Source organism: Myodes glareolus, chromosome 7 (genome assembly GCF_982192425.1).
Source record: "Myodes glareolus chromosome 7, mMyoGla1.1, whole genome shotgun sequence".
Classification (NCBI taxonomy): domain Eukaryota; kingdom Metazoa; phylum Chordata; class Mammalia; order Rodentia; family Cricetidae; genus Myodes; species Myodes glareolus.
Window position 1 is genome coordinate 15,632,630 of NC_142032.1, and position 26,564 is coordinate 15,659,193.

General features: G+C 50.4%; 2 protein-coding genes across 8 annotated transcripts in view; both read right to left on the reverse strand.

The window, feature by feature from the left end:
* Positions 1-4: 4 nt before the first annotated feature.
* Positions 5-7,149, reverse strand: Nfkb2 (nuclear factor kappa B subunit 2). Of its 4 annotated transcripts, none has more exons than XM_087907840.1 (23): positions 7,009-7,149; positions 5,830-5,924; positions 5,533-5,614; positions 5,380-5,420; positions 5,058-5,156; positions 4,826-4,977; positions 4,524-4,630; positions 4,279-4,437; positions 3,970-4,074; positions 3,742-3,827; positions 3,515-3,653; positions 3,250-3,375; positions 2,937-3,143; positions 2,712-2,853; positions 2,246-2,360; positions 1,941-2,154; positions 1,651-1,820; positions 1,432-1,534; positions 1,174-1,325; positions 962-1,031; positions 576-748; positions 351-462; positions 5-268 (listed from the first exon to the last, which is right to left on the reverse strand). In XM_087907840.1, exons 2-23 carry the CDS (start codon positions 5,848-5,850, stop codon positions 147-149), a joined length of 2,697 nt encoding a protein of 898 aa, XP_087763966.1. In that variant the 5' UTR covers positions 5,851-5,924; positions 7,009-7,149; the 3' UTR covers positions 5-146. The 4 variants fall into 4 exon arrangements, with proteins under 4 accessions (XP_087763966.1, XP_087763964.1, XP_087763967.1 ...); XM_087907838.1 differs by having other exon boundaries at positions 5-271; XM_087907841.1 differs by lacking the exon at positions 2,937-3,143 and having other exon boundaries at positions 5-271.
* A 7,657-nt stretch (positions 7,150-14,806) lies between these two features.
* Gbf1 (golgi brefeldin A resistant guanine nucleotide exchange factor 1) overlaps positions 14,807-26,564 on the reverse strand; it is a 142,963-nt gene continuing 131,205 nt past the window's right edge. The window contains exons 30-40 of one of the 4 annotated variants that reach the window (XM_048439078.3): positions 21,890-22,115; positions 21,235-21,395; positions 20,881-21,127; positions 20,595-20,788; positions 17,804-17,954; positions 17,595-17,725; positions 17,300-17,401; positions 16,917-17,030; positions 16,621-16,801; positions 16,193-16,321; positions 14,807-15,632 (exon numbers count right to left, since the gene is read on the reverse strand). In XM_048439078.3, the coding sequence (XP_048295035.2) occupies positions 15,367-15,632; positions 16,193-16,321; positions 16,621-16,801; positions 16,917-17,030; positions 17,300-17,401; positions 17,595-17,725; positions 17,804-17,954; positions 20,595-20,788; positions 20,881-21,127; positions 21,235-21,395; positions 21,890-22,115 (1,902 nt within the window). In that variant the 3' untranslated portion in view covers positions 14,807-15,366. Of the gene's footprint in view, positions 15,633-16,192; positions 16,322-16,620; positions 16,802-16,916; positions 17,031-17,299; positions 17,402-17,594; positions 17,726-17,803; positions 17,955-20,582; positions 20,804-20,880; positions 21,128-21,234; positions 21,396-21,889; positions 22,116-26,564 lie in introns of all 4 variants that reach the window. The other 3 variants (XM_048439076.3, XM_087907842.1, XM_048439075.3) reach the window with 3 other exon arrangements.

The window sequence follows — 26,564 nt, forward strand, 5'->3', positions numbered from 1 at the left end:
TACCTTAAGTTGGGAAAGGGCCTTCCCCTTCCCATAGGAATCCTTTATTTGGCCCACTGTGCTGTGGGCTTGAGGTGTTAAATAAGATTTCAACTAGGCAGGGGCTGTACAGAGGGTGCAGGTGGAGGAAGTTAGCCAGGCAGCAGTCAGTGCACCTGGGGCTGGGGGTGCCCGTGGCAGAGCCCTCCTGGCGGCTCAGGGGGTGGACACAGCTGCTCTGCCTCCTGCTCCACCGACTGGCTCCCGTAGGCACTGTCTTCTTTTGTCTCTGCTGGGGGAACAGGAGGGAGTCAGACCTCAGGCCTCCCACCCTCAGCCCAGATGCACGTTCCAAGCTGGTCCTACTTCACCTGTGCTGGGCAGCTTGTCTCGGGTCTCAGGACCGCTCAGCAGTCTCACTCCCTCATGCAGACCCATGTCCTTCAGGGCCTCCAGCAGACCCACCAAGTCCCCGCCAGCCAGCTGAGGAGGAGACAGGAGGTCTGAGTAATATCCATGGTGTGGGGTAGAAAGTCCCGGGGGGAGAGGAGACTCTGAGATGGGTAAGATGCTGGGCAGGATACGGGCCACCCCACCTTGTAACTACGCAGGAGGCTGCCACTGGGTGAGGGGGTCTTCCTGTATGTATCCACCAGACTTCGCAACCCCAGTCGCTCCGCCAGTTCTGCCCAGCTGCCCTGGGCTTCCGGCCCATCTAGCAGCTGCTCCAGGTTCTGCAGGGTTGCATCTCCCAGTGAGAGCCCTGGCCCTGCGGAGACAAATACAGATCTGTGAGGTAGCTCCAGAGGAGGGCAGGGACACATACCTGGGCACGGCTTTTGTCCCTGGTAACCTGACAGACAAGGCAGACATGGATGGGGCATGGATGGCAGAGCAGGGTAGAGAGAGCCCTCGCCAATGTCCTGAGGGAGATCACCTCCGGGTGGAGGCGCCTGAGACTGGAAATGCCCGCCAGTCTCACCTGCAGGGCTGGGTGGGGCCAGGGGCGGCTCCATGGTGTTCTGAGCAGCATTTAGCAGCAGAGTCTTCACCTGGGGGGGGGGGGGACAGTGTTGCCTGTCATTCCAGACCTTAAGCCAGCTCTCCCTAAGTCTATGATCTGGTCCACATCCCCAGGCCTAGGAGGTGCCCAGTGCCCACCTCAGGGCATTTCTATTGCCAGGATGGCCTCACCTTGGTGCTACAAGTGAGGTCAAGAGGTGTGTGACCCCGGAAGTTTCTCTGGGTGTCCCTCTCAGGCTCCTCAGAATCAGAGTCACTCCCAGAGGTAGGGGGTGAGGGTGGAGGGTACAGAGGCTCCTCGTTCTCTGCATGGATGTCAGCACCTGGAGGAGGAGCCAGTCATCAGAAGAGACCAGTGGAGGGTCTCACACTGAGGACTGAACAATGACTGGGAAGGGCCCTTTCTCCTTCCTTCCCTGTTCATCTCACCAGCCTTTAGGAGGAGGCGAGTGAGGGTTGGGGATCCGAGTCCAGCTGCCAGGTGGAGGGGTGTGTTTCCAGCAAATGTCCGGGCGTTCACATTGGCATGGAGCTGTGGAGCGGCAGGGGGTGACCAGCATGGCCCAAGTAGCCAAGCCTTCCCACAAACCTCTTCATCACTCCTGGTCCTCCCACAATCCTCCCATCCCTTCCCCACTTCATTCCCACCTTGGTAACCAGATGGGTGACCAACCCCAGCTCCTCCATCTCTGTGGCTAGATGCAGGGGTGTTCTGCCTCCTTGCCTCTCTGCTGCCTCTACTTCAGCTCCACTGTCAACCAGCAGGTCCAGGCACTCGGGGCTCCGGGCGTGAACTGCCAGGTGTACTGGGTACAGTCCTAGAGAACAGCACACTCAGCAGCTGGGACCCCAAGGTGGCCCCTACTCATGTCTACTAGTTACATACCCTTCTTGGTCCCCACCCTTGTCCCCAGGACTGGAGGAGGTGGGAAACTAACCCGCGAAGTCAGGCACGTGCAATATTTGGGGCACAGCGCGGGTCCCACTACGTAACAGTGCCCGCAACAGGTCTGGGGCTTCAGCACCTGCCCGGAGAGCCAGGTGCACAGCTGAGTCTCCATGCCGGTCCAGCAGTGTGGGGTCTGCACCCACCTGCAGCAGGAAGCTCACCACCCTTGTCTGCCCAGTGATTACTGCTAGGTGCAGAGGTGTCTGGGGAGGAAGGCAGAGTGAGCAGAGCTCACTCCAGCATAGGGCTCCCTGCCTTCAACCCCTCGCCCCTCACTAGAGGCTTCCCCCTTACCTGGTGCAGGTGGTTAGTGAGGTTGACGATCCCAAGGTACTGGGCATGGTAGATGACATGGGCTATCTGCTCAATGACACCAGTCTGCCCGTGGATAATGGCCAGGTGCAGCGGCCTGGGAGTGGGAGAGTGAGACTTTGGTCTGGGAAACCCAGTCACCCAGAGCATCGTCTGCTCTCAAAATCCACATCTCCGTGGTCTCCGTCACTGGGACCTGGTGAACCCTGAACGTCACCATCTTAATCCTTTGTCACCTTGCTACTGTGCCCCTTTCACAGCTAACAAAATTGAAGGCTGGGGAGAGTAAATTTCATGAACACAACTAGAAAATAGCGAGGACTTGAGACCAGATCTGTCCGACTCTAGGGTTCTTTGCAGTTTCCTCTACTGCCCCAACCTCTAGACCTGGTACTAGAAGACAGACCCCTCTGGATGTCCCTAGGTCGCTGGCCTGCCGGCCGCTTACGTGTCTCCGTTCTCGTCCTGGGCCGTCAGCAGGTGGCGCTGTCCGGCCAGCAGAGCGCGCGCGTCCGCGGTGATGCCGTAGTCCAGCAACGCTCGGGCGCTGCGCAGCGCCAGATCGAACAGGCGCACGTTGTACTCGCGAGCTGGAGGCGACAGAACGCGTGGGTGCAGGCCAGGTCCCCAGCCCTGCGCGCGCCTCCCCCCTGCCAGTATTCCTAAAACGTACCTCGCTGCAGCGCCTCAAGGGCCTGCGGTTCGCCCCGGGGATTCTTGGGGGGCTCCTTCGTCTCTTCCGCCACCTCCCCAGCATCCACGCCCCGCCCAGAGCCGGCCATCTGTGCTCCGCCCCCTCCACCCAAGTAGCCGCCCATTGGGGCCGCGCCGGACTGGTAGGGGTTGTAGGCCAAAGAGGGGAAAAAGCCAAGGCTACCACCTGTGGGCATGGGCAAAGCTGTGAGGTGCCAGCCAGGACTTTCCCAGATTTCTCTTCCAACTTCCCCTTATCTCCACCCCTCTCCCGGCCATTGGCACCCGCTTACCTCCTCCAGCGCCTCCATAACCCCCAGCGGAGCCTCCAGAGCCCCCACCCATGTGAGATCCGCCCCCGAAGGGCTGGGAGAAGGTGGGCAAGGCCTTCCTTCGCTTCCGCTGCACTTCCTCCTTGTCTAGGGGAAACAAGAAACCGGGTGTTAAAATCCAATACATGGGTAGTCTTCAAGTCCGGCAAACAGCAGCCACCTCTAGGGCGCCTGGAGGCCCACCTTGCTCCCCGCAGCCCCTGGGAATCCTGAGGCCCGGTCCTACCTTCCACCAGAGGGTAATAGGTGAACTGTTTGGAGTCGGAGACGTCCCCGCCACGTTTGCGTTTTAGCTGCAGGAACACCGTTACAGGCCTCTCTATCTTCATCTTGTGATAGGGCGGTGTTCGGAACACGATGGCATACTGGGGTGGTGGGTGGGAGAGAGAGCTTTGCTGTCAATGAGATCTTTGCCCAGTTCTGCCTCCAGGTCAGGCCCTAGTCCTTCAGTACCTGTTTATGAACGTCTGTGGGAGAGAAGTCCCCAAAGGCTTGCCATCCGTTTTCGTCATCCTCGTAGAATCGAACCTCAATGTCATCTACAGAGGAAAGTGAAGCTGAGCCGTAGGGAGAACCTGCTGCAGGCCTGTGCATTTATCCTGGAGTTGCCCCGCCCCCGCCGCCCCACCCCTCAGCCTTACAAACCACGCTTTCAGTTCCCAGCGAGGTCTCCCGCCTCACCTTTCTGCACCTTATCACAAAGCAAATAAACTTCGTCACCACCACGCACAGAACCGGCTGTTTTGTCCATCCGGGAAATCTTCAGGTTTGAGGCCCCTGGGGACTCTGTAGGATGGGAGATGGGTAAGGGCCACACTGATGGAGCTGGGGGGTCGGTGGTCATTTGACACTTCAGGAAACGCAATATTCTCATTCACCAACACTCAGACTTGCTTCAGACCGCTCATCTCACACGTGGCAGGGCCAGGCTCAAACTCCATAGACTGGAGGTATCCAGGTGCTCCTCTGGGCTTCTTCCAGGATACTCACTGCTGTCATGGATGGGCTGGGAGATAACCGGCTTCAGGGGCAAGGTGAAGGAGCCGTCGCTAGCGCGAAGGAAAGCAGAGAAGCGCAGCCGGACGATACTCAGATCCATCACTTTCTTCAGTTCCTTGGCCTCCTGCTCTAGCTCCCTCCGCTCAGCCTCTGCATGGACAGCCTGGGTGTGAGCCCTGGGCTACTCTGCCTGGCTACTCTGGAAGCATCTCCCTGACAGCCCTATGTCGCTGTACCTGTAAGGCCCTGGGGCTTGGAGCGAAGCCGCTGCCTTTGAAGTTTCTGGATCATGATCTCCATCATGTTCTTCTTGGTCACATGCAGGACCCCCAGATTATTAAATCTGGGGAGGAGGAGGAGTCAGGGCTCTGCCCCTGGAGCTCTTTCCCCTGAGGCAGCATCCCCACTGCCAGGTTCAGCCTGGCTTTGTCCTCCCCTGGGGTTCTCTCCCCTTTGTATGATAGCTACACAGGCGGGCTGGGACCTAAGACTGGCAGGCAAGGAGCATCCCCAAGGGGCCAGGCAGGGGACCACCTACTGAGCAGTCATGTCCTTGGGTCCTACAGACACAGCACAGACCCCCAGCTCTGAGCACTGCTTGCCCACCAGGCTGTGGGCATGTGCACGAGGTGGGTCACTGTGTGTTACCAGGTCCACCTCGATCTTGGCCGGTCCCTCATAGTTACAGATCTGAGAAGGGCAAAGGATTGTCAGTGGTGGCCCTGGACACATGGTCCCCTAGCTTACCCTCCAGTATCATCTGAGCTCACCTTGACAGTAGGGTAGGTCTTGCGGCCCTTTTCACTGGAGGCACCTGGTAGGCCTCCATGGGAGGGGCCTTCACAGCCATATCGAAATCTGAAGCCTCGCTGAAGGTTCCATGACAGAGACAATGCCGTCAGGAGAGATCCCCCCCAACACACACACACATGGCAACCACTGACCACATGACCAATAGTGTGTCTCCTGGACACCTCCCGCCCAACAGACCAGCAGCAACCAACCATCCAATCACAGCGGCTTCCCCTGCCAGTTATAGCCACCCTACTTGTCCCCAAAGCCCAAGCCGTCGAACACCTCTAGCTCACTCACCTGCTTGGGCTGCTCCACAATCACCAGATAGGGGCCATCAGCTGGAAAGAGAGGGACCTCACTTAGCCAGGCTCCCAAGTCCACCCCCAGGCAGAGGGTACACGCTCACTCTTCTCCAGGTTCTGGGACACCAGAAGCTAAGGGCTCACTGACCTGTCTCTGGGGCTGGATCCTTGGGCTCCACAATGGAGGGGCTGAATTCAAAATCATCATAGTCGGGGATGCCATCCACACCCTGTTCCAGACAGAGAAGGTGGAGGCTGAAACTGAGCCTTCCTCCTCCTGGCTCCTCCTCAAGTCAGGGGGAAGCTCTTTTCTGGGCAAAGTTTGCAGACAGGACAGACGGACAGACTGAGAACATGCAGAAGTGGAGGAGTGGGGTGGGGGAGCCTTCGGTAGACAAGCAGACAGGGGCACAAGCCGGCTTCAGGGCCAGGCAGTGAGACTCACTGGGCCGTAGCAACTGTCCATGTCTCTGGGCTAGGCCCGGCTGTGGCTAGCGGCTTCGGGCCCTTGTTCGGCTTCCCAGAGTTTCAGACGCCCGCCTAAAGTGAAGAGAGACACGGGATGGGGGAGGGAGGAGAGGTCAGAACAGAAGTGGGCAGAAGAGGGGTCCCAGATTTGGGGGAGGGTCTGATCTCCTCCGGCCGGCCGGCCGGGCGTGGCGGATAAGATCCGGTGGAGGTCGAGATCCGGAGCGGGGCCGGGCCGGGGAAGGGACAGAAAGTTAGCGCTGCTTAGGAAAGTCCCGAAAATACCAGGGGGAGGAGGAGCCGGAGGGGGCGGGCCTGGAAATGACGCGGGGGCCCCGCCCCCGCGGCGGGAGGGGCGGGAGGCCCTGGCAGTTCCTGGTTCCCCCACAGCTAGCGGCTGCAGCCCCCGGGGCTCAGCCGGGGCCTAGTCCGCTTCGCCCCCACTCCGCGGCCTGGAGCAACCCTGGGATTTTCGGCCAGCGTGGAGGACACGGCTGATTCACCCGGGGGCTTTTGTGGGGACATTCCTGCCGTCGGAGGCCTCTTTTCCGAATGGCCCGTAGGCGGGGGCTCTTCCAGTGGGGCCCCCGGGGTTCTGCCCAGAGAAGCGATACGAGCCGCAGGGTGGGGAAAGGAGTTTCCCCCTCCACGGTCTCTAGCGACCCCGGGACATCTTAGCATCCTAGATTCTCCCGCTGCACCTGCTCCGGGCCACCGGCCCCTGAGACCCCAGTCCCATAACCATTTGTAACACGCGGGTGTCCGTTACCGGGACTTGGCGTTTCAGCCCTAATGTCTGGTGTGCGTGGTGAGTGCGGGCGGTGGCAGCATGCACGTGCAAGTGCACATTCGTCCGCACAGGTGAGTTCCGGAGCTGGTCAGTGTGGGTAGACGGCGGTGCACGTCTGGATGTCGGTGCCTAGGCGCTGGTGCCCAGGTGAACTTCTGCCGGCGCGCGTGTGTGCGGGGCTGACACCCAGCCGGCTGCGCGCAGGCCAGCGAGGGCAGGCGTACGTGGCGATGTGTTTCAGGGTGTCCTGTTCGTGTGCGCGCTCTCCAGAGGTGGTGTCCAGCCCCAGACTGTGCCCTAAAGTCCCCCCTCCCTCCCTCCCTCTCCAATCCCCGGTCACTCAGGGGTCTGAACCCGGCCACTCACCGTGGTGGCGGCTCTGGTTCCGACTTCTTTCCGAGCCCTGCCCTGGACCGGTCGCCGCCGCTCTACAGTCGCCGGGCTCCAGCCGGGAAAGCCCCTTTCGGCCCCCCGAGGGGGGGGAATTCCCGTGACGTTCCCGTGCGTCACTCCTCATGCCCTTTTTTTATTGGCATAAAGTTTAACTCCAAGACTCTTGTAGCCAATCCGGAGCGACGCAGGCGCGCCCCCTATGGTGAAGGCTCGCCCGGGGCTGGACGCCTGGTGTCACCCTGCGCCAGTTCTGCTGCGGACCGGAGAGGCGGGACGGCGAAGCCAGCGCTGCGCGGGGCTCGGATCTCTGCACCCTCGCAGGCTTGCCCCGGACCCTGGCCCACGGGGCCCCTCTTGCTGCGCCTAGTTCTTGGCTGTCTCTGAAACTGGGGAACCCCAGGGGAAACGGGCCAGCCCCGACACTCGGTCCCACCGGGACAGGGACCTCGGTGCTGGGAAGTTAAGGGAAGAGGAAGGCTGATCTTGCGGTCAGCTCCAGATCGCCATCTAGTGGCCATTATGGATCTGCACGGAAACACTGGGTCAACTGTCTCAGTTTCTTAGCTTCTGGAGGAGACTCTCTGGACTTAAAATTCATTTTGTAAGAGGCAGGTTTACAAGCGCACAGGCTTTCAGGGTGACCTGTTGGAGGAACGGTGCGCTGGGAGAAAAAAAAAGATGCTTGACTGGGAGTCTCAGGCTCGTTCATCCACCACAGACGTCTGGACTATTAGAATTGGGATGTGTTTGATACACACCTGCAGTCCCAGCTTTCATGAGACCAAGACAGGAGAATTCCCCAGTTTGAAGCTACCCTATCTCAACAACATGCACACAAAGGTGTCCAAAGTGGAATATTTCAAACTTCCTCCAGTGTAGAAAATGGTCTCTTGGTTTGTGGATATTGCCCAGTGGTGTGCTTTCCATGAACGAGGTCTAGCTACCATCATAAAAGGTGGCGGGAGGCTGGGAAGGCAGCTCAGCAGTCAGTTCTGTTCCCAGTCCCCACTTGGGACAGCTCACAAGTACCTGAAACGTCAACAACAGAGGTTCCCAGGTCTCCTTGCCAGCCTCTGAGAGTACTGAATTCATGTTCACACTCCCCTGTTCCCACCTATCCCCCAAACCTCACATAATCACAAATTTAAAAAAAATCTATTTTAAAAGTCACCCTGAAGGCCGGGTGGTGATGGCGCATGCCTTTAATCCCAGCCCTCGGGAGGCCGAAGCAAGCAATTTCTGAGTTCGAGGCCAGCCTGGTCTACAAAACAAGTTTCAAGACAGCCAGAGCTACACACAGAGAAACCCTGTCTCAGACCCTCCCCCCAAATAAATAAAATAAAAAAGCCACCCTGAAAATGAACTTTCACACTTGATGACTTCTTGAACATGCTTACTGACACAGGACAAGAATTTAAAGCATGGACTCTGTGTCTGGACCTCTGGTTGTCTACTTTCCCTGTAGGAGCTGCGTGCAAAGCATCTCCAGTCCTGGAGCACAGGCTCTTGCAGGGCTCGCCTTCGACTTGCCCTAATCTTTAGGACATGATTATAGACTTGTACCAGGAAAGGAGCGGTAATAATTCTTATCTGCCCCACCCTTATACTAAACACTTAAGACAGGAAGCATTTCAGATTTTTTTTTAAATTTTTAGGATATTTGCATAGGCTACAGATTGGGCGTCATTGAATAGACGGAACTATCCATTTCAGATCAGGGTGCCAACCTGTATCCACTTGCACTGTGGATGAAGCTAAGGCTTGGAGAGGCTTAACAACCAAACACGGCTAGGAAGGAGAGAGAGGAGACCAGTTTTTTTTTTTCTTCTGTTTTTTGTTTTTGTTTTGTTTTGTTTTGTTTTCTGAGACAGGGTTTCTCTGTGTAATCTTGATTGTTCTGGAACTCACTCAGTAGACCAGGCTGGCCTTGAACTCACAGAGATCCGCTAGCCTCTGCCTCCCGAGTGCTGGGATTAAAGACGTGCACCGCCACTGCCCGGCTGTATGTCATTCCACTTTCTTCTTCCTTCCTTCCTTCCTTCCTTCCTTCCTTCCTTCCTTCCTTCTTTCCTCCCTCCTTCCCTCCCTCCCTCCCTCCCTCTCTCTCTCTCTCTTTCTTTTTGTTTGTTTTGTTTTTGTTTTTCGAGACAGGGTTTCTTGTAACTTTGGAGCCTGTCCTGGAACTCACTTTGTAGATCAGGCTGACCTCAAACTCACAGATCTGCCTGCCTCTGTCTTTCAACTGTAGACCTTCAATGCTGGGTCATCTTCAAGAACAGCAAGTGCTCTTAGCCACCAAGCAATTTCTCCAACCTTAAATCAGAGTGTTCTTTTTTGGGAGGAGGCTGGAGACAGGGTGCTGCTATGTAGCCCTGGCTAGCTCGGCACTTGCTGTGTAGACCACACTGGTCTCAAACTTGTGGCAACCCCCTGTCCTTGTGTCTTTCATGTGCCACCACTCTTGGTAGATTCTTAACTCTGAGTAGACGAAGGTTTGATAGTCTTCAATCTGGTGCACCTGTGCTAGTTACTGTGGCTCACAACTATCCTTCCAGAGGACAGCTCCCTCACTGTCCCAGACAGAACACGGTTCTTATCTGGCCACTAGCCAGAGAAGACCACGCTCATAAAGCAAAGTCACCCCAATACCCTTGGCTTATCGACTGAATTCCCACAACAGACCAGTGGAGGGTTGAACACTGCGAAGGTCCCACATGAGTGTGTGGCGTATGTGAGGAGCAGGAAGCCTGTGGAGACAGACTAGAACAAGAGCTTTGGGGTGGGGCTGTAGCTTAGAGCTAGGGCATGTTCCTAGCATGAACAAGGCTCCGAGTTCAATTTCCAGGACTGTCTCAAAAAGGGGCAGGGGCAGGGAATTTGAATGCATTTCCTTCTGAATAGGATAGGCGGTGGGATGGAGATGCCGTAGGTTCTAGAAGAGTGTACTGTACATCACACAAAGACAAAGTTGGTTGAAGCCGGGCACGAAAGCAGTGCATGGGATGGTGTTCGATGCTTTGCCAGGGGATGGCATCACCCAGAGAGAACAGAGAGCAGGTTGGGAGCTGAGGACTAAGCTTTGGGTGCTCAAATAGTCAGAGACTGTGGAGCTGAACCAATAAAGGGACCAGAAAAAGCCACATGGCCAATGGGGTGGATAAGAACTAAGAAAAATTAATGCCTCAGAAACAGGGAAGAATATTTCAAAGTGCAGATGACCAGCTGTGCTGTGGAATAACCCTTCTGAACACCGTGAAGGTGTGTTGCTCTCATTGTCAATAAAAGAATTGATTGGCTGCCCAATGGCTAGGCAGAATATTTAGGGCAGAGAGAATGCTGGGGGAAAGAAAGGTGGAGTCTCAGGAGTCTGGAGGAGACGCTATGAGAGGCAGAGCCAACAGGTTGGGAAGGCTGTAGACAAGGTAAATGAGCCTCGGGGCAGCAAATAGATGAATAGAAATGGGTTAATTTAACTCGTAAGAGCTAGCTTAAAGGCTGGAGAGGTGGCTCAGTGGTTAAGAGCAGTGGCTGCTCTTCCTGTGGCCCTGAGTTCACTTCCCAGGAACTACATGGTGGCTCACACACCGTCAGTAATGAGATCTGGCGCCCTCTTCTGGTCAGAATACTGTATGCATAAATAAATAAATCTTAAAATAAGCCTACGCCATCAGCCGGGCATTTGTAATTAAGTCCCTGTGTGGTTATTTGGGAGCCCTGGTGGGACAGAGCTGATTGACGGTCCTGATGGAAAACTCCGCCTACACAGCTGCTGTGGTGAACGTCCTTTTCTCTGGAGACTCAACTACTAGTTCTGCTACCCCTTGGCTACTGTCGCCCAGCCAGTGAGCCCTGAACAAAAAGGAATGCCTGTGCTCTGTTAACCTCAGCTCTCTTGTTCCTAGCAGGTCGGTGTGTGGAGCTTTGAGTGTGTACCATGCGGCTCATTCTGCAGCCACCCTTCCTAATATCATCTTGCATGAGAATGTTCACATGTATTCTTGGTATGTGTGGAGTTCCGGCACTACCACCACCTCTTAGAATGTAGAAGCTTCACAGGAAGGAACAGGAAGACTGGAGACAGAAGTGGGTCTGATCCATGCTCCAAGCCTTGGCCTCAGACTTGTGGGAAACCCTTCTACAGGATGGATGTTCAGGCCAGCCAGCACAGACACACCCATTGCTCTAGCAACGTCACTTTTCAGTGTGAGGGTCTTGTGTCACGGATCCATCACCAGCTTTCTTCTGGTCATTTTAAAATATATTTTCCTTAGCTTCTATGATAAATGGCAAATATATATATATACATATATATATGTATACATATATATATTCTTGATGGGTGGTAGTGGCACACACCTTCAATCCCAGCACTCAGGGGGCAGAGACAGGTGGATCTCTGGGAGTTTGAGGCCAGCCTGGTCAACAGAGTGAGTTCCAGGACAGCCAGGGCTACACAGAAACCCTGATGTAAAAAGAAAACATTTATTTTTTGAATTTATAATTACATCTTTCTCTCTTTCCTTTTGTCCATCCAATCCCTTCCCCCACCCCATGCAGCTCCTTGCTCCTTTTCAAATTCATGCACTCTTTTTGCTTGTTTTGTTTTCTTTTTTCGAGACAGGGTTTCTCTGTAGCTTTGGAGCCTGTCCTGGAACTAGCTCTTGTAGACCAGGCTGGCCTCAAACTCACTGAGCTCCACCTGCCTCTGCCTTCCGAGTGCTGGGATTAAAGATATACGCTACCACTGCTTGGCAGGTCATGGTTTCTTTTTCTTTGTTACAGACACACGTGCTACACATGTGCACACACACACACACACACACACACACGTACACTATTTAGTCCTAAATACACAGTTTTTTAAAAATTTTTTTTAAAGAAAATAGACTATCTTTTTTTATTTTACATAGCAATCTCAGTTCCCTCTCTCTCCCTCCCATCCTCCTGTCCCCTCTACTTAGCCCCCATCCCCATCCCATAAATGCAGTCTTAGCGTCACTTGCAGATGTATGGTCTCAGAACTGTGCTCTTGCTGTTGAATAACCAACTGGGAGCCTCTTTCTCTTGCTCTTGTATTCCCCCAGTTGCCCATAGTTCCTTGCCTAGGGTCGAGGCTTTCTGAATTATCTCCTTCCATGGTAGTGTGTTTACTGGTTGGTTCAGGTCAAGCAGCCATGTTGGTGAGGTGAGACTTCATGGGTGTCTCATTTTTGAAATCTACTCTCATTGAGCTCTAAGGGAGACAAGCATTTTTCCCAGACCAGGCTGTGGCTTTCCCCAAGGATCCTATCATTTCTACATCACCAAGGTGGCTGTCCTTGCTGGTCAGAACTGAAGCCTCCTCTCACGGCCACCTTTGTCTTCTAAGAGGAGATATTATTGTCATGATTCAGCTTTCTTTTCTATAATAGAAGGGCAATTCTGGCGAGTGATTTTTCTTTTCCTTTTTAAAAAAGATTTGTTTTTAATTATGTCTGTGTGTTAATTATGTCACTATGTTAGGTGATGCTAAGGCCAGAAGGGGGCATCAGATCCTGTGGAGCTGGAGTTACAGGAAGTTATAAGCCTCTCCACATGGGTGCTGGGACTGTCTCCAGCCCCCACAAATGGTTTTCTTTGCTTCCCAGCAGGGGGTCAGCCTGTAGTCCTTCAGCATCTTCTCTACTTGGTGAGACTGAGAGACATGCAGGAGTCCTTTTCCTTCATAGGATGGCCTAGTGCAACTCTGTCCCCCAAGCTGGAGAGGACCAGTGCTGTCTTGGAGTCACAGTAGCTTGATGGGGAACACAGGCAGGGGACCAGGCCTGGGAGCATCCCTCACAGAAGAGGCGCTCCAGGCCTGTGAATATTGCTCCCAGAAAGGGAGCGGGATAGAGAGCCTCACCAGAGGGTTCAGCTACCACTTCCCATCTGCCTGTGCACAGTCCTGTCCCAGCTACTCATGGTCTATGAAAGGGGTAGAAGGTTGTCTAGGGTTGGGACCCTAGCGATGAGGCTGTTGTGAACCATCACCCACGCTGGAGTGGGCTTCTCAGGTGGCATAGGCGCCTGAGAGTTGGGAGTTTGACTTCAACAGTGTAAAGTGTGTTGCTGTTTCACCTGCCTGCCGAAGGCACCTGATTGGTCTAGTGAAAAGCTGAATGGCCAGAGCTAGTGTGTAGACGGATTGGTGGGGTTGAGGGCAAAGAGAATGAGTAGTAGGAGGAATTTAGGTCAAAAAGAAGGGAGAACAAGGGAGAGAGAGAGGGGGATGCCCAGGGCCAGCCAGGAAGCCGCCACCCAGCCAGACATGGAATAGGACGTACAGAATGGAAAAAAGACCCGAGACAAAACATGGATGAAGAGAAACAGGTTCAATTATTACAAGAGCTAGCAAGAAATAAGTCTAAGACAAGGTCAAGCATTCATAACTAATATTAAGTCTCTATGTCATGATTAGGGGAGCTGGTTGGTGTTCAGGAAAAAAAAGCATGCTACACCTGCTCACCTGTGCTCCTGTAAGTCACCCCAATAAACTCCTTTGTTTACCAGGCTAGACTTGGGTGGAATTTCTTTAGTCTGTCAGGGAATAGGCATTTCTGTATATCAATCTAGCAAAACATAGCAGGGCCCTAGGTGCCCCCCTCTCCCACCAGCCACAGGGAAATGTAAGGGGCAGAGCTTGTGGGCTCAGATGGGAGAAGAGATGGGGGCTGAGGCGAGGGCCCTGGTGTCTATCTAGTTGGCTGTAGACTGGCTTTTCTACATCCCCCATTGAGTACTGAGTGCCTAATTTTCCCAGGGGTAGGGCTGGGCCAGGCTTCTGATTCATGTGGAAATTAGGCATGGTCTAGACCTGGGTGAGAAGGAAAGAAGAGAAACTAGTTCATGTTTTATGAAAACTTCCTCCTCTCAGGTGGTGTTCATTTCTCATACATAGGAGTAATATATTTATAGAGGCCCCAGCTCTGGCGGCGTACAAGTGCCAAGCAAAGGAAAGACCGGGTACTGAGCTGTAGACAGCGGACATCAGCGTGAGGGAAAGTCCTAGGGCTACAGAAGCAAGGCCAGCAGGCCCGCAGGTCCACACCTGTTCCCAGGAGGGGCAGGCATCACTGTGTAGGAAGCACCTGAGAAAGTGACTCAGCACAGCTATTGTTTTTGCTCCTCAGCATTGGACGTGGAGCCCAGGCAGCCAGGTAAGCACTGCCTCTGAGTCACGCTGCCATCCCCAGAATCCCAGGCGTGCCTTGGTCCTGGAGGGCCTGCCCCGTGCAGTCCTGCCTGCCTGCCTTATCATGATGCAAAGGTCAAGGGGAGAGGCCCTTCAATCACGTTTAGGTGATTAGGGTAGGTGGAAGGTGTGGGGCAGGGAACAGGACATACTGCAGTTTGGACTCAGGCTAATTAGCCTGTGCCCAGAAACATGATTGCAACTGTGGGCAAGATGGCCGTCCACCTGTCCAGCCTCACGGCCTTCTTGTAATCTCAGGCCATGAGGCTTATCTGAAAGACTTGTGGGCAGCTACAACTGCTCTGACTTACCTGCCCTGTGGTCCTGGAAGGCTTTAAGGTTCTCTCTTGGAGCAATGATGAAACTGCCTAAGCCCTTGACATAGCTCCTTCATGGAGATGTTGAGTGGGGAGCCTCTGGCTGGTCGCTGGGGGGCGGGGTGTCAGGTGGACAAGGCCTCTTTACCGGTTTATCCAAGGCCCAAGCAAGCCTTGGATAGGATATCCAGTAACATAGTATTCTGACACAAATGCAAAAGAAAGCCAGAGGAATAGGAAATGTGTTGGTACTAATATATTTATTACATCATAAAAAGTCCATTGGTGTTATTTTCCATATGTACATGCTCCTATGGGCAGACCCCCATCAAGTCCTACCTGCCCACCCTCCATGGTGCCAAGCAACTCCAAACTGACCAACTATTTAGTAAAGGAAGAATTGGAGAAGGTGGCCCAGGGCTGATGGGACTGGATGGAGAGGAACAAAGTGCAGAGTGGTTGGGCTTGGCTCTTAATGCCTAACCTGGCAGAGGGGCAAATGGCAGGCACTGCAGGGTTGGCACAGTGGGGTTGGTTCCATGCCTTCCCAGGGCTGCCAGGCTCAAAGCAGAGGCTACGGGCTATGCCTGTGTCCACTCTCAGCTTGGAAGTTCAGGAATGGACAGTAGAGGAAGAGAGTCTCGCAGCCTGAAGTGGATCCCAGCACTGAATGAAATAAGAATTCTCATTTCCCCCATCAAGTAGTAGCAATAGCAGCTTGCTTTGGGCTTGAAGATTTCTGTGGCCCTTGAGACTGGAACGTCTGGTGGGAAGTAATGGTCCTGATCTCCGAGGACTGCCTTAGTTGACTTCAGAGGTGGGGATAGGGTCTGCAGGACGGGGTGTGGACAAGAGTGGCACCGGGGAGGTAGCCTCGATGAGGGCTGGGTTGAGGATGATGGGCAGCGTCATGGGCGGCACGCCCACCTGCAGTGGGGAAGTCAGTGGCTGTAGGATTAGTGGGGGCTGGGCCAGTGGGGGAGGGCCCTCTGGGGAAGGACTAGAGGCCACTGGTGATGTGGGAGAGCTGCTGCTGGGAGCTCGGGTACCCTCAGGCTTCTCTGAGTCTGTAAGGGAAGTAAAGGCGGTTGCAGTCAGACTTCCTAGTGGACTTCTCAAACCTCTATTCTTCCCAACTCCTCTCTCTCAGGTGAAGTTGTTAGAAACCTCCTCTTAAAACTCATGTCATATAAAAAATACATTAAAACATAAATAAAAAAACAAGTTTCAATTTTGCTTCCACATACAATCTATAGAATTGGTTACTAGATGATATCATGTGTAACAAAATGCATTTATCTACCAATATAAAAAGTCCACAGCTCACTCAGGATGCAGTTACTTTGCCTCTAGCCCCTTCCTCCTTTCCTGTGCTCCTCAGCCAGGTCAGTTTTGGTCTGGATCTTTAGGCCTGATAGGCCTTTGTATAGTGATGCAGCCCTCTCCTCCCAGTCTAGAAACCTTATTACAATGTAACTGGTCCTGCTGTTTCCCATAGGAGGAGCCGGCAAGCAGGCTTCTCACCCTGACTTCTTCCTAGTCTCCCAGCTCCATTCCAGCAATAATCCTAAACTACACCGGGCATCTTTCTAGGCTTTCTCTAACCAACCATCTCTGAGGAACTCACCACAGGCCCCCACTTCTGAGGGTATCTCTGGGGAAGGTGGATGGCCGGGCGTCCTGGGGTCACCAGCAGCAGGAGTCAGGTGGGTGGAGGCCAGAGGCTTTTGGCTGTGAGGTTCGGTGGGCATGGGGTCTGGAGCAGAGAATCCAGATGGCAACTCTCAGTACTTTCTTTCCTGCAGGATCCTGGCTAACCGCGCCCCCCCCCCAGCACCCCCTGTGACAGAGTCTCAGGTAGCCATGGCTAGCTCATATGTTCCTGAAACCTGAAAAGGCCTAACTCTGGACTCCTGCCTTCGGCTCCCCAGCGTCCTGGGGACGATAGGCATGTATCACCATGACCAGTGGGAAGCCACTAATCTGTCCATCCTCCCAGTAAACAGAAAAAGTTCAGCCTTGAGGATTCCTTGTGAGATCAGAGCAGACCCCTACCCTGGATGACAGTCTGCTTGAAGAGTTCATCACGTAAATGTGGCAAAAAGCAATCAATGCGCTCCCAGGTAATCTCCCAGAGGGCAGAGGGGCCGCCTCCTCTCGCATCTGCACTGTGGAAGATCTCTGCTGTGTCCATCACCAGGAGCATGTTCTTCAGAGACTCAGGGATTGCTTCTGACTGCAGGCAGCAGTGGGACCATGGAACAGGAGAGGTAAGTTGGAGGCAGCCATGAAGAGCAAATAGCAAGTCTTCTCAGCATGTGGAAGAGGGAATGGGTCAAGGCAGAACATACCAGCAAATCACTGGAACCTGCATGCATGTACTTGTCCATGAATTCCAGGATGGTGAGCCACAGGGCAGCAAAGGTGGACAGCGACAGCAGTGGAGACAGGTGCTGCAGGAAGACCTAGAGCCCACAGCCAGCCCCTTTTAGCCAAGGGTAGTGGAGGAACCTTCTGTGGCTCTCTCCAAAGCTGAAGGAAGCTGGCCCCGACTTGTAAGTACTTAATCAGAGGTTCCTCTGAAATTCAGACCCCTCTGAGTTCCTGAGCAGCCTCGATGGCTGGGGTTCTGAGCACTTACATGTCATCTCTGGACCCTATGAGGAAGACCTGGCTTCTCTGTGAGAAAAGGCAGGAATGGGAGAGGAGGTGGATGCAGGGTTTTGAGCAGTACCTTTGAGAGCAGTGTGGAAGCCCTCATCCGGGTCTCCTCCATCCCACCGACATCTGCAGGGCTGATATTTTCTAACAGCTTGGTCAGTAGAGGAAACAGCACCTGGCAGGTAAACATCCAATGTTACCTTAGCTCAGTCAGTTGAACAACTTTGTCCTAGGGATGCTGGGCCTGGGTGGATAGGCACAGAACAACAGAGAAGGTCTGATGCTGGTGAATGGCAGGAGCTTTTTAGGGTGCCTGACTCTTTTGGCCTTAATGTTTGGACTTTCTCTTAGACTGTAAGAAGTACTACCTTGTTAAAGCAGGACTCCCATTCCAGGGCATCTAGTTTTTGTAGGTCATGTACCAGAAGTGCTCGCTGCAGATATGTCAACGCCTGCATCCGCACCTGGCGCCGGGCATCACAGCACAGGCAGGCAATACCTGAGAGTAAGAGCAGGGTCTGGTGCTCTGCAGGCTTCAATGTCACCTGTCCCACCTTGCAGCCTTCCCCAGGTTTACCTTGTAATAAAGGGCACCAGCAGTGGGCCCAGAGAGTGCGTGAATCGGCTTCAATCTTCTGGCCACCTGATTCCAGGTGGCGTTGCTCCTCTGCCCAGGAGCTGTAGATAGAGGCTGCCCGAGTGTGCAGGGTGTGCATCAGGTCCAGCAACTGGGATGAGAAGAGAGTGCAGGATGTGAGTGGGGTTGTTGTGCTGGGCCCTTTCCCTCCCTCCCCAGCTCTCCCTGACTGAGTCTTCAAGGGACCCTCCAGCACAAGTAGGCCCACTCCATTCCTCTCACAACCTCCTTTGCTCTAGTCCGGGCAGTGTTCCTAGAGGAAGGAAGTCAAGAGTTACTTATAGAAGAAGACATTAGCAGGCATGTGCACTGAGATCTAATACTAGGAGATTACAGGGAGAATGGAACTTTCTGGGTTTTGTTTTTAATTTTAAAAATGTATCTATTTTTTCAGGTGTTTGCCTGCACATGTGTTTTGCTTGTGCATCATGTGTATGCTGTGCCATGGAGGAGAGAAGAGGGCACTGGGTACCCTGGGACTGGAGTTAGAGATTCCTGTGAGCTGCCACATGGGTGGGGGAACCAAACCTAGATCCTCTTAACTGCTGGGCCATCTCTCTGTCTCCAAGAAAGACACTCAATCCTATTTCACACCTGGACATTTTTATTAATTTTAAAATTTTATTAATCTTATTATAATAAAAAATGTGTGCATGCCACAACATGTGTGTGGAGGACAATTTGTAGGAATTGGTTCTCTCCTCCCACCATGTGGGTTCTGGGGGTGACTCGGGTCACCAGCCTTGGCAGCAAGCACCTTTATCCACTTGACTCATATCAATTGCCCTTGTTAATTTCATTTTAAAAATACAGCAAACTTGGGGCCAGTGTGATGGTTTAGCAGGTGAAAGTGTTTGCCATGCAGCCTGGCAACCTGAGTTGGATCCTGGAACCCGTGCACAGGTAGAAGGAGAGAACCAGCTCACAGAGTTGTCCTCCAGCTTCACACTCATGCCATGGTGATAAGCCCACACACAACGATAAACTTAAAATGCAAACTTCAGTCTCAAAGGCTTGCACAGACAACAGTGTCTGCCCAGATTTAACACATATTTTTCATCAGTTTTCCTTTTTAAAAAATTACCCCCATCCTCCTGAGACAGTGTTTCTTTGTGTAGCCCTGGTTATCTTGGAGCTTGCTCTGTAGACCAGGCTGGCCCTGAACTCAGAGATCTGCCTGTTTCTGCCTCCTGAATGTATTTATTCTATTTTTTAAAAAGATTTAATTATTTTTATTTTATATTGTATGGGTATTTTGCCTGCAGTATGTCTGTGCACCATGTATATGCAGTGCTTAAGAGTCCAAAAGAAGTTATCAGAGTCCCTCCACCTGTAGTCACAGCTGTAGCTGCCATGTGGTGCTGAGAACTGAATCAGGGTTCTCTGGAAGAGCAGGCAGTGTCCTTAGCAGGACACCTCTCCAGCCTTCAAATTAACTTATTCTTAGAAATTTATGTGTTTGTGTGTGTGTGCCCATGTGACTTCAGGTATACCATGTGTGCACAAGTGCCTGTAGAGGCCAAAGAGTGTCAGATTCCCCGAACTGGAGTTCTAACAAGTTACAGCCACCTGATATGGGCACTAGGAGCTGAAGCTGGTCCATGTGCCCTCTGCAAGACTAGTAAGCACTCTTTTTTTTTTTTAAATATTTTTCATGGTTTATTTAACTTTATTTTATGTGCATTGGTGTGAAGGTGTCAGATCCCCCAGAACTGGACCTTCAGACAGTTGTGAGCTGCCATGTGGGTGCTGGGAATTGAACCTGGGTCCTCTGGGAGAGCAGTCAGTGCTCTTAACCGCTGAGCCATCTCTCCAGCCCCTAGTAAGCACTCTTAATGTTGAGCTATTTCTCCTTCCCCCTTTATCATCTTTTCCTCCCTCCCTCCTCTTCCTCCTCCTTCTTTTTTTTTTTTTTTTTTTTTTGAGATAGGGTTTCTCTGCATAGCCCTGGTTCTAGTTGTCCTGGAAATCCCTTTACAGACCAGGCTGGCCTCAAACTCACAGAGATCCGCCTGCCTTTGCCTCCTGAGTGCTGGGATTAAAGGCGTACGCCACCATGCCAGCTTTTCATCATCCTTCTAAGGCTACTCTGAAGGAAACTGTTTCTCTATTTATCTAGTCAGATAAAGTTAGCCTGAAAGACACTTAATAACTATGGAAGGATAGACAAAATGCTAGAGATGTAGCCACCTCTAGTAAGGGGAACTCTGTCTGGATACAGGAATAAATGGAAGCTCAATCTTATCAATCTATCCTTTTCTACCTTTTGAACCTTGTATCATGTACCTACATTATGTATTAAATAAGTGAAGTCTTTAAACATGTAAATTTGAACTAAGGGTCTTAAACATGCTAGACAAGAACTCTACCTACTGAGATAAATCACTAGCCCCAAAAATACTAATTTAATTTAGTGCCAGCTATGATGGCGCATGCCTTTGACTTCAGTACACAGGAGGCGGAGGCAAATAGATCTGTGTAAGTTTAAGGTCAGTCTGGTCTACACGGGGAATTCCAGGTAAGCTAGCACTACATAGTGAGATCCTGTCTCCAAATGAACAAGCACACTATAAGCAAAGACTTACAGGTGGTTTCAGATAAGGGGTGGTGGTTGAGGGGATGGGAAGCACACAATGGGTATTCCTTCTGAGTTCTGACTTTCCCTGGTTCCGCCCAAGTTCTGAGTCTCAGGAGAAGAAGTAAAGGGTGCCATACTTACGTCTTGACTGACCTGTAAAGACACCGTATGGTAGCTGGCAGGCACGCCTTCATCCTCTTCCTCATCACTATGTCCACCCCGAGTGGCATGTTGGTTGGAGGTTCGGGGCCGCCGAAGCATTGAGCCCTCCTTGGGTTTTTTCTTGAAGCGGTTCCCTTTGCTGTCATATTTGTGACTCTTGCCACGTTTGTCCTGGGACTTGCACCCTGAGCAGAGCCAGACTTAGGTCACATTCCCATAGTTTTCTCCCCTATCTACCTGATCCACACCCCAACTGTTCCTTCAATAGGTGACTTACCACCATTCAGACTGGCCTCAACAAAGATGCGGAGAGTCTTGACACAAAGTTCAAAGTTGTCAGGGGTGATGTGAGCAGCATCACGAACAATGAAGGACAACGATTCCACACACTTGAGCAGGGACTTAGTGTCATGTGGTCCCAGGTCCAGGCCCACTGTGAGGCTATACTGATTAACCAGGGGTGAAGGGCCTGGCTTGTTGAGCCCTGCTCCTGCTTTGGAGTTATCAATGTCATCCTTCCCCACCTATAAAGATACATGATACATGTTGGGGCCCCTGTTCTCAGGCGCCTCAGATGTGTCTCTGAGAACCAAGAATCTTTCTTACAGGCTCAGGATGGTAGTAGACTCACCACTAACCAACCACTGTTGACCATATCAGCATCTGTGGCTGATCGGTGTATCTTGCCAGGCCTGCCATGGTCAGTGTAGACTTCTGAGTCGGAAGTATACCCACGGTCCAGGCTGACATCATTTTGATGGTAGGATGAGAGCTCACTGTCTGACTGTGCTCCTAAGCCAGGTAGGGAAAAGAGCAGAGATGGGACATGGAAGAGGATAACAGATCCTAAAGAAAGTTGCTGAGGCTTGACATCTTCTCTCATGCCTGGCTTCCTTTTGGTCCTGGACAACATCTCTCTTGACTAAACAGGGCAACAAGCTAATTTGGGCTTCTGATAGCAACTAATAGCAGCTGTTAAGGAAATGTGGTAGCATAGGACATAGGTTTCTGTAAAATGGTTTTCAAAACAGTAGAAATGGGGCTTGATAGCCTTCTGCACTATCATCTTCTTGCCTTCATGCTATCTAGCCTGTAGGTAGTATGTACCTACATACTATGTAGTATGTATGGAAGTTCAGTATGTACAGGAAGATCTGGAAGCAGATGGCAGAGGCCAGATGTGTTTAATCTGCTGACCATAATAACCTGTGTTTTGTTTTCCCACAGCAGCTCCTGGGTCCTAACTGCTTATCTGACAGTGAGCATCTTCCTGGGAAAGTACATACCAGCATCAGGAGCATCGACCCTGGCTGTGGCCTGTAGAGCATCTGGAGGCTTCACGCCTGAGCCGATGCACTCCAGCAATGTGAAGAGAGTGGCCCAGTCATCACCAGAGTGGATGTTGGCTGCATTGGTCTTGAGGAGTTCATGGAGCCCGTATGCAACCTGGTGGCTGACTCTGGACAGCACGCTGGGCTTCATCAGTAACAAGATGCGTAGGGAGAGCAGGACCTGGGATGGAATGGGATGGGATGAGGAGTAGGAAGTGGGATGGACATAGAAAAAATTTCCTGACTGATCATCTCTATTAGTCATCTAGGCTAGCGTCGAGAGTTTGGCTTGGACTCAACTGTCACTGATCTGGTATTGTCTTCTTTTCTTTTGGAGTACTGGGAATTGAACCCAGGGCCTTACATGTATTAGGCAAGTATTCTACAGCTAAAGTACACCCTTGGTCATGCTTCATTTTTTAATATTGGTATTTTTATTAATTATATGTTCACATATAGTTATAACAACACATAGAGTTTCCTTGTGTACTTTGTCTAGTCTATCTCAAAGGCAATATGATGCAGACTAAGCATAACATGGCAACAGGACAGAATTAGGAATAATTTACTTGTTTCCACAGGCTTTCCCTAATTTTACTTGAATTCATATGTGTACTAAGGGTGTACTAAGTTCTACAATTTATCACCTGTGTAGGGTTGTCTACCCACAAGTTCCTACACCATGGGAGTCAAGCTGCTGCTTGACAGCCGCTTTTCCAGTCCTTTTCTCTGATCCATTTATAACCCTTAGCAATCTGCTCTCAACTTCTAAAATTCTGTGAATTCTAAAATATTATCTAGATGGAACTGTTGCTTAAGACAAGTCTCTCCCACCTGGAGATCTATCCACACCTTTACACATCGGGTCTGCTGCTCTAAGCTGCTGGACAGCAGTCCATGGTATGCTCACACCGTAGTGTGTTCTCTTCCTGCAAGTCAGCAGGCTGACTCCAGCTTTTGGCTTTGATGAATACAGCTTCAACGAACATTTACATACATATTTTAAAGTTAAAATAAGGCTTTATTTTTTCTGGGATAAATACCCAAAAGTGTATTTTCTGGTAAATGAATATTCAGTTTTATAATAAACTGCCATTAGAGTAACTGTATTATTTTTTATTCCCCCCAAAAATGTATGAATAATCTAGTTTCTCTGTATCGTTGCCAGCAATTGGTATTATCACTTTTAATTTTAGCTATTCTGGTAAGTACATACTGATGTGTGTTATTTTTGCATTTTCCTAATGGAAAATGCTACTTCATGGGCTTATTGGCTATTTGTATATCATCTGTGAACTGTATCTTTTTCCCATGTTTGCATTTTAAAAATAATTTATATATTTTTATTTGATGTGCATTGGTGTGTATGTCTAAGTGAAGGTGTCAGGTCCCCTGGAACTGGAGTTACAGACAGTTGTGAGCTGCCATGCGGGTGCTGGGAATTGAACCAGGGTCCTCTGGAAGAGTAATCAGTGCTCTCAACCACTGAGCCATCTCTCCAGCCCCCATGTTTGCATTTTGATACTAGACTTTTCTCAAGTATAATCTGTAAACATTTTCTACTGCTTTATAACTTAGCTTTTCATTTTTTTCAATTAAGCTTTCATAGATTGAAAATCTAATTTATCAATCCTTCCTCTTATGGACTGTGCTCCACTTTGTAGCTGGAGCGTAAACATTGAGGGGAAGACAGAATTCCAGGCTATGCACATAAGCAGAAGCTTGTTTTGATTGTGAGTGATCTAAAAGGGGAGATGGGAGCTCGAGGCCCTCCCTGATGGTGCAGTGTTTGTGTTCAGATTTTTGAGTTTTTTAAAAAATAAGTATGCAATAAACTAATAAACCATATTAGAAATACTTAGTTTTAGAACCTGAGATTTTCTCTATGTGTCTAAAGATTTTACAATATATATATCTTATTTTTTAGATCTTTTATTTTATATGTATGCATATACATTATGTGTACCATGTACATGCCTGCTGCCCAGGGAGGTCACAAGAGGGCACTGTATCCTCTGGAACTGGAGTTACAGATAGTTGTGAGTCACTATGTGATGCTGGGAGCCAAACCCAAGGCTAGTGTTCTCTACTACTGAGCCATCTCTTCACTCTCTCCATTGTATCTTTTAAATTATCATTTGTCTAATTTTTATGCAAAATAAAGGTTTAAGTCAAAGTTCACTTGGGAGATTAGACAGGAATATGGCCAGTGTGGGTCACATAAAAAGATCTTATCTCAAAATCAAAACCAACCAAATAAAAATATTCAAAGTAAAACAGCCCCAAACCATTCAATTGAACATATTTGTGTGAGTCTATTTCTGGATCATCCATTTGTTCAATAGCTTTGTCTATTTATTCATCTATACTACATAATTTAAAAAAATATTATTTACATGTATGGGTGATTTGACTGTATGTATTGACTGTATGTGTCTGTGTACTGATGCAGTCTTTATGGAGGCCAGAAGAGGGCATCAGATTCATGGGACTGGAGTTCTAGAGGGTTGTCAGCGTCTGTGCTGGAGGTCCAACCAGGGTATATTGGTAGAAGAGTCAATGCTCTTAACCTTGGAGACATTTCTCCAGCCCCCAATCCTACATAATCATTACTACAGCGAAGTTTAGTATTGGCTAGAGTGGCAGAGCATGGGATGCACAATTGCAATCTCAGTTTAGGGAGGCAGAGGCAGGAAGACTGTGAAGCCATCCTGAGATACACGTTACACCTTAAGTCAAAACAACCAATCAGGGCTACACAGTGGAACTGTTTCAAAAATAACAAACCTGAACAACAACAAAAACCCATGCTGGTGAGATGGCCAGGTGGATAAAGACACTTGCTACCATGCCAAGTCTAATAATGTGAGTTATATCCCAAGAATGCAAAGTAGACCAGACTGGCCTCAAACTCACAGAGATCTGCCTACCTGAGTGCTGGGATTGAAGGTTGTTCCACTGCTGCCTAGCCATTTCCTACTTTTTAGCATGTAAATGCTGAATGTTTTATAAGGTGTCTAAGAATTCCACTTTATCTGGAGTACTTGTCAGTGGTATTGCTTTTATGTTTGTTCTTTTGAGATAAGGTCATATATAGCCTACTTTGCCCTTGAAGCTAAGAATGGAGCTGAAGATGGCCTTAAACTCCTAATTTGCCTCTGCCTCTGCCTCCCAAGTACAAGGATTAAAATCCTGTTTTGCCAAGTGTCACATAAAATTCTTTCTTAGATATGCTGTCTATTTAATGAAATGAAATCTTGCAGGCTTTGATGTAGAAAATCAATCAGCGTGTGCCTTCTATTAGCTCTCTGGCTCAGTGTGCAATTAGATTTACTACACAGGACCACTGTATGTGGCATATATTAATTTTATACTCACCCTGCCCATATTAATTTTCTAGTCTCCTTGCTGAAAAGTGATGCCAGAAATGTACTAATAAAATCATAACCATTAGCCAGAAAAAAAAAATCCTGTCTTGCTAGGATTTCTGTAAGTTTGAGTCAAGGCTAGCTTGGTCTACACAGTGAGTTCTAAAACAGTCAGAGCTAGATGGTAAGATCCTATCTTGTAAACAAACAAACAAAGCAACATGTGTCATGATTCCCTGGTGATCTGTCTGTCTCTATCTCCTGGATGCTGATATCATACAGGCTGGTGATCATGCCTGATTATCTGGTGAAGAATTGTAGCACTCTATCTATCCATCCATCCATCCATCCATCCATCCATCCATCCATCCGTCTGTCCGTCCGTCCATCTACCTATCTGAAGCAGTCTCTCTACAAGCCCTGGCTGTCCTAGAACTCACTATGTTGGCTTCAAATTCAAAGAGATCTGCCTGCCTCTGCCTCCCAAATGCTAGGATTAAAGTCATGTACCACCAAGCCAGGTTGGAATTGCTTTTTTAGAAGACAGGTCTATGTGACTCTGACTGGCCTCAAATTCACAGAGATTGACTGTGGCTGTTTCTGGCATTAAAGGCATGCACTACCATGGTGTAGGAGGTCCTTCTGTATTTGTGTTGTTTTCATTGGTTAATTAATAAAGAAACTGCTTTGGCCTGATAGGGCAGAACTTAGGTAAGTGGAGTAGACAGAACTGAATGATGGGAAGAAGGGCAGAGTGGCAGAACACCATGGATCTCCTACCTGGGATGGATGCTGGTTAGAATCTTGCTGGTAAGTCACAGTTATGTGGCAATACACAGATTTAATAGAAATGGGTTAAATCAAGATGTAAGAGTTAGCCTATAAGAGGTTAGAGATAATGGGCCAAGCAGTAATTTAATTAATATAATTTCTGTGTGGTTATTTCAGGTGTAAGCTAGCAGGGCAGCTGGGACAGAACAAAGGGACCCTCTCTTCAACACTACCATGTCTGCCTGAAACTGTATTCTCCTCCTCCTCTTCTATATTCTTTGCCTACATGTATGTATACACACCATACATGTGCCTGGAACCTGCAGAGGTTAGAAAATCCTCTGGAATAAGAGTAAGGATGGTTGGAGCCATCAGTGGGTGTTGGGAACTGAACCCAGGTCCTTTGCAAGAGCAGCAAGTGCTCTTAATGGCTAAGCCATCGCCCCAGCCTGGACATTACATTTATTAATTTCAATTCCATTTGTTCATAT